At 49.0% G+C, this 12,519-nt stretch overlaps 1 protein-coding gene across 1 annotated transcript; it reads left to right on the forward strand.

Moving 5' to 3' along the window:
* Positions 1–6,789: 6,789 nt before the first annotated feature.
* On the forward strand, positions 6,790–8,052 carry LOC149328756 (uncharacterized). Its single transcript, XM_089561815.1, has 2 exons — positions 6,790–7,196; positions 7,292–8,052. The coding sequence occupies exons 1-2, from the start codon at positions 7,006–7,008 to the stop codon at positions 7,527–7,529; spliced, it is 429 nt and encodes a 142-aa protein (XP_089417941.1). The 5' UTR covers positions 6,790–7,005; the 3' UTR covers positions 7,530–8,052.
* Positions 8,053–12,519: the final 4,467 nt, after the last annotated feature.

The following is a 12,519-nucleotide window of genomic DNA, read 5'->3' on the forward strand; positions in this document are numbered from 1 at the left end:
CTTACGTACTTCCCTTCGTTCGTTGTTCTTTGTTATGAAAGAAGAAAGATGTATCGTATGTGCGACGGGCAGCGTGTGCAAGGCCGGCTGAAACGGGCAACTGATAAGCGTTTTGAACCGAAGCGCTGCGCTTGCCCCCTCGCTCTACTCGGGTATAAATACGCGCTGCTCAATAAAGCTGGGTCTTTTTGCCCCCTGGCATTCGACGTGTCATGACTTCGATACACTTTGCAATGACTTGCAAATGAATTTATCGGACGTTTTCCAGGACACTATCACGGCCGCTTGTTGCAAAGCGCAAAGCGAGGTGCCGCCAGCCACGTCGCGCCGCCGACAACAACGTTTTTAGATCCCTTTCAGTTTACAAGCTCCCCCGCGCCGCGCCCGAGAAAGCGGCCCCCGTCCGCTTCCACTCACCACGCGGCGCTGCTGTCGCTGTCGGCCCGGAGGCGCCGGAGCGCTCGCGCTTGGCAGTTGCTGTGACAGCCTGTTCTCATCCGCGATAACATTGGGAGCGAACACGTCGAACTCAAATTTGCTGTACTTTTGGAGCTGTCACGTTGAAACTTCAGCCTCATGGTTAAAGAAATGTTTCACCTGGCTAGTAAGGGTGAGATAAAGAGGAGGCTGATGCCAGTTCGCAAAAAACCAATCGTTTGCATTGCGCTTTATCGCATCACGTTTGGGACGTTTAGCGCTGATGATATGCGTATGTTGGAGTAGAGCTATCAATATTTCTTCGGGAGAATGCACGAAACATTAATGAAAGGATAAAACTAGCGATGTTCCGCTTCCAGATCAGTCACGAAATTCCGCGCTATATTATCAACGAAGCACCGCACATGCGAGCAGCACTTTGCACGTTCTTTAGAATTCCAATTTCAGAGAACACAAGTATAGATGCAGACACACTTAGCTGGATGCAGGGAGGGAATAACTATAGAAGAGCTTTTTATTTGCAATGATAGCACAGACAGGAGCAGCGTACTGCACTTTCATTTTTAGAATGTTAATTTCATTGAACACAGACAAGCATTAAATGCAGACACACTAAGTCGGAAGCAAGGAGGGAATGGCTACTTGAAGGCGAGCTTTTTTATTTGCAATGACAATATTTATCTGTTCTCTAGCCGACGGTTCACGTCTCTCGCCTAGAAGTGGATGCTTGTCACTATGACAAAATGCAGCACTTGGCATGTAAAAGTGGCCATATGCTCTGCACATCCAAGCCGAACAAGGTTTTGCAATTCAAGCTCGTCTAGCAGCTCCCAAGAAACGTCCGTTTCAAAAACGGGACCTTCCTTCAAAGAAATCGGGATTGCTTTGTTTACAATGTTGGTAAACTCTAGCATCTTTTTGGTGGGATGCTTTAAGAACCCTTGCTTGCAGCTTTTGTATACTGTAAGATAAGCGTCACTGCCAACAACTGGCACAGGACAGCTGATATCTTCCATGCTGATATTTGCTGGCTGCTCCAAATCAGGCGGCGGTGACCATGGCGTAGACGCGAAGGGCCACGCTGGTCGGGCAAACAGCGTGGCGAGCGCCACCGCACGGAAGGAAACGGAAAGGCGACAATCCGCGCACTGCAGCTTTCAAACTGAAAGGGATCTAAAAACGTTGGCCGACAATGGGTGAGCATGTCCTGGCGGAGTTTACAGTCGCGGCCGCTGTTTTCAGTGGGGGCGCCACTGTTCGGGACAGGTCCCGGGAGTGGACTCCCGAAGCGCTCCTTGCTTCGTCGTGTTCGAGTGCGTTTGCCTTCCATATTCAATGCAAAATAAAAACCACTACTACTACTACTCACGTTCCTCATGTCTGCAGTGCTTTCTTTGGATTTTCTGCTGTGCGCGTGAGTGAGCATGTTTGCCTCGCGTCTGCGGTGCTGCATTTGGACTTTTCTTGTGCGCGTGAATGAATGTTTACCTCGTGTCTGCCGTGCACGCTTTGGGCTTTTCGTGCATGCGTGTGTGGAGGTCAGTGACGTGTATGGGGCACGAAGCCGCGGATGTGCCGTGTGCCACTGTGCGTCACAAACTCCAGAAAACAGCTAACTGTGAGAAATCACGAGTTTCCCTCCGAACTACAGCGTCGAGAAGCGTGGCTGAAAATATCGCTCGCCAAGGACTGTCAGGGAAAGGAAGCAAGTGGGTGCCAAACGACAGGTCTTTGGTATGTTCTTTGCATTTTACAGAGAATGACTGCCAAAAGTAAGGTCAAGGAAGGTTTTTCGTCTGTGAATGGTTCCTTCCTTTCTTGTATGACCATGCAATAAAAGTGTCAAGTACTTTGTGGTTATAAATTGCAATAACTTGTCCATATAAGAGCCAAATTCGACGTGACACGAAGAGGAAATTTACTGCGTGTGACCAACTGCGCGTGTCCGTCTCATTCACCGTCTACATGGGGTAGCGAGAAGTGAATAAAAATCAGGGGAGCACTTTGACGATCTAAAGTGCGAAGAGGCGAAAGCCTTTAACCGCCTCTGTCGCTACCCTCTGCTTGGCGACTGTTTAAGATCGTTTGGCGACTCTAGAACGCTTCCGTACGGCATCGCGAGCGCGTTTCGTAGCGGGCGACATTGGAGCGCGCGCGGGCGGCATCCTTCCTCGATCAACGTTCAGAGAGCCCCTGAGAGAGCTCTGGATGATACGACCATTGTGCAAACTTTTGACGTCAGTGCACATCCGCCGTTGTTAAACCAGCTGAGGATTGCGCATGGGGCACTGCGCATGCGCAGTGTGCGCGTTTAGTGGGTATCATTAACTAATCATCATTACTGTTCGTACATCTGCTACTACACCATTAACTATCATTACTGACTTTTCAAGTAACCATTGACAGCTGCCGCGGACGCATGGACGGACTTACACGCACGCGAGTCATGAGCCATAAAAGGCTTTTGGCTTAAAATAGAATGAAAGCTTCAGGCGCATTAACGCTACATCCTGAGGTAGAGCCGCTGGCCCGGTCATGCATAGTATAGGCGGCCGTTATGGACAGCGTTCAGGCATACACTAGAAGGGGGATTCCCACCTGCTGCGGTGAATTGTGCCATAATCTGCGCTTTCAGTGACGTCTTAAAAATGCAGTCTTTAATGAGGCACTAGGAAGCGCACTGTTTACGCCTTCAAACAGTGCGCAACGGGCGTACCGACGCAGCTGTCGCGGCGTTTCCCTGCGAGCAGTTGTCCCCGAGCAGTGGCGCCGCGGCGGGCGCACGGAGAACTAGGCCCAAGACGCCGTTTCTGTGCGAAGTGGCCGGCCGCACCTCATGCATACCAGAGGGGACGGAGAACAACCCGGTGCTGTGGCGCCACATGCTCTTGGTCGCTCCGCTCCCGCGTAACATGGACATGGCTTCACATGAAGGCAGACGACAAGCGCGGGTTCGCACGCTTGAGAGGCAATATGGCTATAAAGAGGGCGTCTATTACGTGGACATCACAGGGCCGTCGCCCGCGGGATTCTTCACGGCTGCCGTAGTCCACCGGGGAATGAACGTCGATGGGCTATGTTTTCGGGCCCCAAATTCAACACGAGCGGAGGAAGTCGCAATAGCTCTCGCTGCCGCCGATCCAAAATCGAAAACGGTTATCACAGACTCTCGCCGGGCCTGTGAACATTATCTTGCAGGCGAAATATCACCTCTGGCCTCGCAAATTCTAAGACGCGCTCTCGCCGATCAAACTCGCACAAAAGTGATCTGGGCTCCTGGCCACCAGGGTCTACGAGGCAATGAGGCCGCTGATGTGGCCGCCCGAGCGCTCACACACCGGGCTCCTCATCCTAGCTCTCATGGCTCAGAAGCTCATAAACCGCTTCTGCGGTTCCGCGAAATCCTAATTTATTATTGCGACAGCCACCGTCTCTACCCGGCACCTGCCAAGGGGCTGAGTAAGGCGGAGGAGCGAACTCTGCGGCGCCTGCAGACAGGAACCCTTCTCTGTCCTGCAATAGCAAAACACTTCGATCCGAACACAGATGGGCGCTGCCCGCACTGTGGAGAGATCTGCGATATCTTTCACATGGTGTGGGCATGTACTCAGAATCCTCACCTTCCCCCCTCCCCCACCCCCACCCGAGAGGCATGGGAGACTGCCCTTCTCAACTGCTCCACACTGGAGTCCCAAAGGGCTCTGGTCAAGCGGGCGCGAGACGGGGCCTCGTCATGCGGTGTCCCGGACTAAGGATACCGACCATGCAGCAGGGTTATTTATTTTTTTTATTATTTTTTTAACCCTCAAGCTCTCTTTGATTAAAGTTTTTCACCACCACCACCACCTCGATTTGCGCTTTGTATCTAGCCTCGCTTTGCGCTTTGTATCAGCGACCGTGACACTACACTCGTTCTGCCAATCAGCCTGGGAATTTAATTATTAACGATATGCATCCTGATCGATCCGCAACACCTAAACACTATTGGTGGAGCTTTACCTCGCGAACGTTTATGCGCACGAACCTGATTGTGCACAAGGTAGATGCCAAGTTTAATGGGCATCTAATGCTTCAAACCATTCCATCAGTTCTCCTTTTGTTCAAGTTTTTTGAAGCATTTTCAATTTCGTGCGTTTTTTAGGTGTCGAAAGGACAGCGGTACGAATATGTACTGCTCTTGATTTCTCTTTATGAGAGCAGTGATACACATGACTAGCACATTTTTCTTAAAACCAGTGGCTGAAGCGACGATATTAATATCACTAGATTGCACAGTCGTTCTGAGTGCAATCAAAATTTTGTATGCAGGTGAAACTAACCGCATTTTTATGCCTGATAATGGGCTTAGCTGTAAAATGTTGCGAATGTGAAAATTCTGCAAGTTTCAACAAGATCTGGCGTAACGCTTTCGTTGGAGCAATCTTTCCCGGGGGGATAGTCCTCATCATCCCCAGGATTCCGGCCCATGCGCCTCGGAAAACCGGTCGCGCCATCTCGCGACAGCCGGCGGCGCGGCGGCGCGTAACTGAATGGCGATGAAAAATAAAAAATCAATATCTCATCACGCATAACAGTTACAAGCGAGCTCTGACCCTGAGGGGTTAAATACCTCATAAAGTTTCTTTTACTAAAGTTTCATCACTGTGGTTTAAATATTGCGTTTACCCTGCGCGATGAGATATGGTCGCATGATGCCTATGACGAGGTCGCGAAAAAAACCCCACTTGTCCTCACTTGATCGCTCACCGCTGCCATCATTTACAATATATCTGACTGCTCTAGGAGCTTTAGATAGCGAAATGTCCCATCTTTTAATAGATGTAAAGTATTTTACATTTGAAAGAGGCTGAATTTTTCCCTGGCTATTTTTCTATTCATCATGCATCCTCAGCATCGGCAAGAAACGTGTGGCGCCCTCTCTTGGTGCGTTTGGTTAGGCGCACGTCTACGCTTTTTTTGCTTGCTTTAAGGAGATCAAGTCATGCCTCGTGAATGCGCGCTTTTATTAAAAGTGTCCCCATCGGATGTATGCACACAAACATGGGCCGCTACAAGAAAGTGCTCGCCATGTATGGGTATTATAGAGGATTATAAGCAAACTCCGGAGCTTTACAGACACATTTACTATTGCAAACGCATACAGTGGCTACTTGAGGATGAGTGATAGTGGAAATGCGTGCGCATTAACTATACAAAGCCACGAAACTTAGGTATTAGCGCATTAATCGCTACATCTTAAAGCTCAATAGCGTTCAGCTCTTCGAAAGTTTAGGCGATGCGGTCAAAATGCAGCAGGGATGCGTTGAAATCAGTGTACCTCTGTAGTCTCTTTATTGAATATAAAGCTATTTCTGTAAGGGTACAAGCCCAATCAAGCCGAATTCGTTTGGCTTCTTGCTGTACTCCTGTCATCTGTACATATATAGATGCCCATAAGCTTGTACGTTGCAAGTACTGCAGGATTCTATGCAAGAAACCTGGTGCTCCGTTTCGTGCCTGTTTCACTAACTGATTGTGCGCATTAGGCAATTTGTCCAATGTAACAATTCGTAGTGTGGTAATTCACAGCATTTCTTCTAGGTTGTTAAAGTGCCTCCAGTTATTCGATCATTCACCGTCGCTAAGGGCTTTGCCATTGCCGTAATCGCTGCTAATTTCCGCGTTCATGTCAAAAGTGTGTGCAAACTATGAAGCGATAACGAAGAGTTCATAGAACGGCATGTTGTGAGCTATTCTGACAAATCTGCCATTTGCTGTGCAGGAAGCTACGCCTTTTCCCAAAGCTGCAACCCAGAGGCAAATCTAATTAAAATTTTATGACTATAATTTGCATTTATTTGAGAAGTAAACGCCAGCCAAATAAGTTCTTGTAGGATAACACGACGTTTCAAAGCCGGCTCTGTTTCTGTTTTAAGGCGGCAGCTGGGCGCTCCATCCGGGCCACTTGCGCATTGCGCCGCTCGCGCTGTCCAGTAGCGACAGGACGCTACGTGCACGCGGCCTAGAATATGCAGTTAATTTACGCGCGTTGTAAATGTGTACAACAATGCTTAGGCACTAGCTTGCGAGCGGCGCGAACTTGATACTTTTTTGCATTTTGTGAATTGTGTACAAAGCTTCCCCGTCTTCTCTGCCGGTCGCTTTCCTCCGTACTTTTCCTCGCTATCCTCTCCCTGTGACTTCCCCGGCTCTGAATTCCGTGAATTCCACCGGCTGCAGCTCTCGTGCTTCCTTTTTGTATTTTTTGTCAGTAAACGATTACTACTACTTCTTGAAGGTGCGACTGCGGGCGCGTTGCGGAGCCTTTTTTAAGCCTACATAAGGTCGACCGCAGGGTCACGGAGCTTAACTCTTTCCTGTCCGCGCCTATTCCCATCGATAGCCCGCTATCGATGGTTTCAAGTTCGTATTTTTCTGCTTTTTGAAGCGTTCCTGGACAACTAGCGTTATCCAGTGTGAAATAAAGGAACTCTTCTTTCAGTTTCGCTTTTGGTTTGACTTTTTCCGCCAAGCGGTGATTTTTGAAGGCCCTCCGGAGTCAGCTGACCGGCGCTCCTTGTTTCCACCATGCCGTCGACGTCGCGCGCTGCTGCTGCGCCGAAACCGCGCGTTTCCACAGAAATTGATGCTCCTGAGAGTTCGTTTTTGGACGAGAACAGCAGCAGTGAGGATTCAGAAGACGACTTCGGCTCTTCAGACTTCAGCACCGACAGCGAAACTGCGTCAGACCGACCCGGAACGTCAACAGCCATGCCTCGGTAAGTTTCGCTTTCTCCCCCGAAATGTTCCGCTTTTGCTGCGCGCTTATCGGAAAAGATCAGAGTGTTCTGAAGGTCATAACTCTTAACTGCAGGGTGTCAACGTCTTTCGGGCGGGATTACTTGCCGCCAGCAGCGCAGAGAGTCGTGTTTTCGGCTCGAAGACAGCCAGGGGTCGACCTCGGCGTTGCGCGCCGGAGTGTCGCACGGCGCTCGGCGGCGCGGTCGTCAACAGCTTCATACTTTTTGACGCGCATCGCCAGGAGCATCCCGAAGCGCCAGAATTGTCGAGGACATCAAGATTTGATCAGTTCGCTTTCAGACTTGAATTGATCGAGCAACTCCTCGGATTTGATGAGCCACATCCTGAGGACCCCAATGTTCGCCCTCTGTTCCCGCCTCGTGATTCACCTCAGGGGCTACAGCACAAGCCGCAGAAAATGCAAAGTACCGGAACTGCAAATTGTGCTACGAAGAAAAAAAGGTGGAACAAAAAACAAATGTTTTCTGTGAGACATGTGCGGCCAACCTCTGCTTCACGGCAACAAGGAACTGTTTCGCGCGGTGGCACGATAGTCACTGGGACTACTGTTTCCTTTCCTAGCCCAGCTAATACTGTTCGCAGCAAACTAAAATTTGCTGCAATGTTGCATTGATCCCTGTTGTAAAAAATGTATATTTTGAAATTTTTTTGTTTTATTTTTGTGACGAAACTTTGATGTTTTTGTGTGTGTGTTTTCTTTGTAACTACAATTTTCTTTCTGATAACTTTTTTTCCTCTCTTACTCAATAAACATGTTGACTGTGACTAGTAACAATGTGAATAGAATTTCCTCCTCTACAATTCGGTACCATACACTCCTGTACCAAGCAAGTTTTGTTAAAGAAAAAAAAATATTAATGATATGACCTGAAAACCACCATTTTCCCCGCGGACAGGAAAGAGTTAAACCGTGGATGTAGGAAAAAGGAGTCGTTCCCAGAAAACATTCAACATTCTCCTCCGTCATGACTCAAGTAGAAGGCTTCTGCGCAGTTTGGTTCGGTTTCCACCACAATAGTGCCGTCAAAGTCACCCCTGTGGTGGCATGGCTGGGAAGTACGGCCACGCGCTTCTGTTCATTTGCTTGACATAAGCTTTGTGCTGCTTCACTCTTTCCGTCATATTGTTGGTGTCCCCAGCCTAAGCCTCGTTTACATGAACCGGACTGCGGTAGATCGAATCGGGGGGTCAAGTTGTGTAAGGTCAGCTCGACTCGACGATTGCGTGTTTACATGAACTAGATTTTAGCGAGTCGAGACCGGTTCAACTGCAGCGACACCAAGCGTCGAGCAGCGCAGCGGGTGAGGGCAGTGGCAGCCTCCAAGATTGCGGCACGGCACCGATGTCTCGCAGGCGCGATGGCGCAAGCGTAAAAACAGGATCGTAATTTATGCTCTCCACTCCCGCTAACCCGACTCTTCGTCTCTATCCGGTTTACGTGCTATCTTCCGTTGGGATTGAGCGAGAGTCAACCCCCCCCCCCCCCCCCCCTGCAGCGGAGTTGACTGGACTCACTTCCTCGACTCCCGGAACCGACTGTGCGGTGTTTACATGAAACCAGTAACCGGTTTTCAACTGAATTCCTCAACTAAACCCCTTCAAGTAAACGCCGCTCTAGACACCATGCACTCGAGCAGGGTTTTTGCGTACCACGCCTTGCATCTTTTCTGTAGGACGACGGGTCTTCGGGACAGGGGAGGAGGCGCCTGATGATGATGTCCGGCTGGTACCCAGTTTCCACCGCTTCCTTTCCGCGAATGCTGGCCAAGGTTTTGCTGACGCCTTTAACGTACGGATTGCATACGCGTTTTTGCTCCTGGCGTGTACTTAGCCTACGCGTAGAATTGTTTTCGTTGCGTTTTTTCCCATAAGGATGTTTTCTTTTGTTGACAAGTTTTAATGGTGCAAGGGCCGCCTTGCACCAAAGAGCGCCATGGAACAGTGTTTTCTTCTACATAAGGTTAGGTGAAAGACATTTTTCGAGTCAATTCACCTCAGAGAAACCACGAAAAAATTTGTATGCATTGGAAAGCGATAGGTACCCGGGGGGCACTGGGAATCGAACAACCGAACCGCCCGCGAACCGCATGCTCAAAGCACTGCTATCACTGATTTTAAAATAAATAAGGAAGAATTGGGCATCGCTTTCAACCTAAACTTGCTTGAATTTAACGGTACCCTTCCGACACAACTCTTTGACAATATGTTCCTCTCAGAAAGGCTATGACAACGCGACACAAGATTCGCAGAATTAAATGGATGACGAACACAGGGAGAAAAGGGCGTTATTTTCAAGAGGTACGTAGGTGACCGGTTTCGGGGGTAAGGGGGAGGAGAGAGCAAAGGGCAGTAGGGAGAGGGTGCTTTCTCCTGCTGTACCTTTCCGTGCGCCTTTCTTATTTTCCCCTTTTACTTTTCCTCGAGCCGTGGACCGCAGGCCGAGCTTTCTTCTAAAGTGCGCTGTTTTTTTTACTTCCGACGCTGAAGAACGACAAAGCTGGCGCGTCTGCCAAACCGGTCCTGACAGGTCTCATGCATGAACGTATCCTTGCCGGCTCACGTAAAAAAAAAAAAACCCTTACAGCTGCTAATGTGCCACTCCTGACTAAAGCGGTCAAACATTTCCCAAAAATCCCATCAGTTTTTGGAGAGAATCAATTGCATTCTCTGACGTCCTGGTTACGCAGGACTGCCACCAGCTTTGTGAAGTGAGCAGTGCAAGGCACAAAGAGTGGCACAAAAATAAATTTTGGTACATTTGTCGTGGCTACGGCAAATGCGAATTAGGTGTGTTAGCACTGCGGTTTCGATATTCGAATCCACTGATCACGGCTGCAAGTTGATGCAGAAGATACCCAAAGCACAGCGCGAGAGACGGGTAGTTTAGGACACGGGATGTTCGGCTGCGGTGATGTAAGAGCGAGTGCTGTGCTGCTGAGGTGTGTCGTATTACGTGTCATGTCGATCTGCTACTGTTTTCCATATGGTTTGAACATGGTTCATGTACATAGAACAAAAGGCAGTGATGTAGTGGTCTGATGCAGTGGCGAGCAAAACTAATCTAATCGCGCCGTCCGGATTCGCAACCCACTCAGTCCGTAAGGTATTTTCTTTTAGTTAATTTTATTTAAGGTCAAGAAAACTCCAGACATACAGACGGACCTAGGCGAACACTAAGAAGCCTCACCACCGGGTAAAAAAAAAAAAAACTTTGATCGCATCAGGTCGCTGTTGTTCCACTGCCATGTGGAGCAAGACCTTTCTGCGGCCACGTAATTGGTGGAAGCTTCGAAAACCACGTGTCCTCAGCCTGTGTGTCAAGAAACCAGCCATATTGCGTTTATTTTTCTTTTCTCACCCAGCGTGTTCAAGGCGGGCTGGCTGTGCGGCTGCCCTCCATGCTCCCTTTGTTGGCGTGCAAGAAAAGGAAAAGTCGGGTCGCGGCTAACAGGGCTCTGTGCCTTCTGCGTGCGACTTCGAGCGATGATTTGTCAAAAATTACTGCAAGTATACACATCACATAAGACATGACTAAACGTCCCATAAGCGGCACAGAACTTTTTAGAGACAACGGGACAAGATTTTGCTGCGATAATCAGAGAGCGGAGCCCTAAAAGCCTGACAGTTGCTATCATTAACAACATGGTCGGGAAGGTATCTAAACTGTGAAGGATGAGGTAAATGGGCATAGATAGGACGAGATAAGCTCACGAGCCTGGACAGTGGTTAGATGGAGAGTGAACTGAACAAATAATGAAACTTAAGAAGTTTGACAGCCACGAAAAAATACATTTTTAGCTCAAATTTTTTGTCTGAAATTAATTTCTGCACGCCAGAAACGGTTTCAGAATCAGCCGGGGCATTGTCATATCGGCTAACAAGAAACATGTGTCATAAGCTTCAATCTCAGTTACAGCACGAACACCTTAAGACACAAGCCTAGTGTACATGAGCATAAAGCGTGGAATAGGAGACTTTAGCGCTGCACCCAGCTTCTCCCCCTGGGACGGTCCGCCTTGCCATGGTAAAGGGGCTTTTGCTCTGAAGAAAAGCTGACGCACAGAGTTTTGCTTAGGGCCTATAGCCATCATGCAGTATACTTACGAGCTTACTTCATTTTTTGGTTTGCCTGCGCGATGTCTCATAAAAGCCCTATCACAATTGGCAGATCACGCCGTGCGCTTTCCATGCTGGAAGAATGTGCTGATCGCACTTTCAAGATTATGCTAAGAGCGGCGTCGACTGCTCACTTCCAGAAGGTGAGCGCGCACGCTTCATTCAGAACGCTTGGCAGCGCTACAATGCAGTAGCGCAAGAGCGCAATGAAGTGTTTTTTCTTTTTCATATTTAGCGAGCATTCCGTGAAAACTCGAAAAAATTACCGACGATTACGTTACTTCCTAATGCGAAATTTGAGCGCAGCAAATAAGCTGTTTCACCTTTTCGATAGATTGAGGCAAAGAAATCGAGCAACACATGTATGCGCTATCACAGAATTTTTTTTTATTTTTCACACGTATTCGCAATTTCGGCTCGGGCGGTGCACATATACAGATCCGCCGCCACCGATCTGGCTCTCTGATTGCCACCGCACAGGGGTTGCATTGGAGGAGGAGCGAAGAAAGGAATTAAGTTCGAGCCGGCGCTTTGACAACCGGAGACTCGCAGGAAGAGGGGGGAGGGGGGCGGCGTGTAAACCCAGCGGCAAACGATGGGGGCAGAAGCGCGCGCAGCAAGCGGACAACACGATAAAGGGAGGAGGGAAGAGATAGCAGCGACTGACTGATGCCGCTGACGCCGATAGCGCTGGGGGGATGAAAGGGGGGCGGAGCTGGTTACGAGGCCGACGACAACGACAACGCCGACGACGACGCGAAACCCAGGAACGGACGCCAAAGAGCCTGCGCTCTAAAAAGGGCCACGTACGTTGTTACAAAAAACTGGATCGGTTCTTTCGTAACGCCCCTGTACAACTTAACAAAATGCATGTTCCCTTACAGTAAACGTTAAAATTATGTATAATTGATCTTAAATAAGTAACTAATTAAGCGAAAATAAGAGATACTCTGAGGAGCGCCACACAGTGAGCAACAACATGTCGTTGGTTTCACCTAGCTACGCAGCAACCCTTTTTTTTTAATCTTTGGTTCAAGTTCCGTGAAACACCCTGAATAGATTTGGCCTGCAATTGCGTCTATCTGGAATGAGGCAGGGGCCCTTGTGCTTGCCTCGTCCTCTGGAATAATGACGCACGCACCATATGGTGCCTCTTGGAAAGCG

This window comes from Amblyomma mixtum, chromosome 9 (assembly GCF_055824585.1).
Source record: "Amblyomma mixtum isolate Tamu chromosome 9, ASM5582458v1, whole genome shotgun sequence".
Classification (NCBI taxonomy): Eukaryota; Metazoa; Arthropoda; class Arachnida; order Ixodida; family Ixodidae; genus Amblyomma; species Amblyomma mixtum.

Excerpts from the sequence above, each read along its gene's own strand:
- LOC149328756 (XM_089561815.1), top strand. The coding sequence starts at position 7,006 with ATGCCGTCGACGTCGCGCGCTGCTGCTGCGCCGAAACCGCGCGTTTCC. Across the intron at positions 7,197-7,291 it reads ACGTCAACAGCCATGCCTCG|GGTGTCAACGTCTTTCGGGC; the intron begins GTAAGTTTCGCT and ends TCTTAACTGCAG.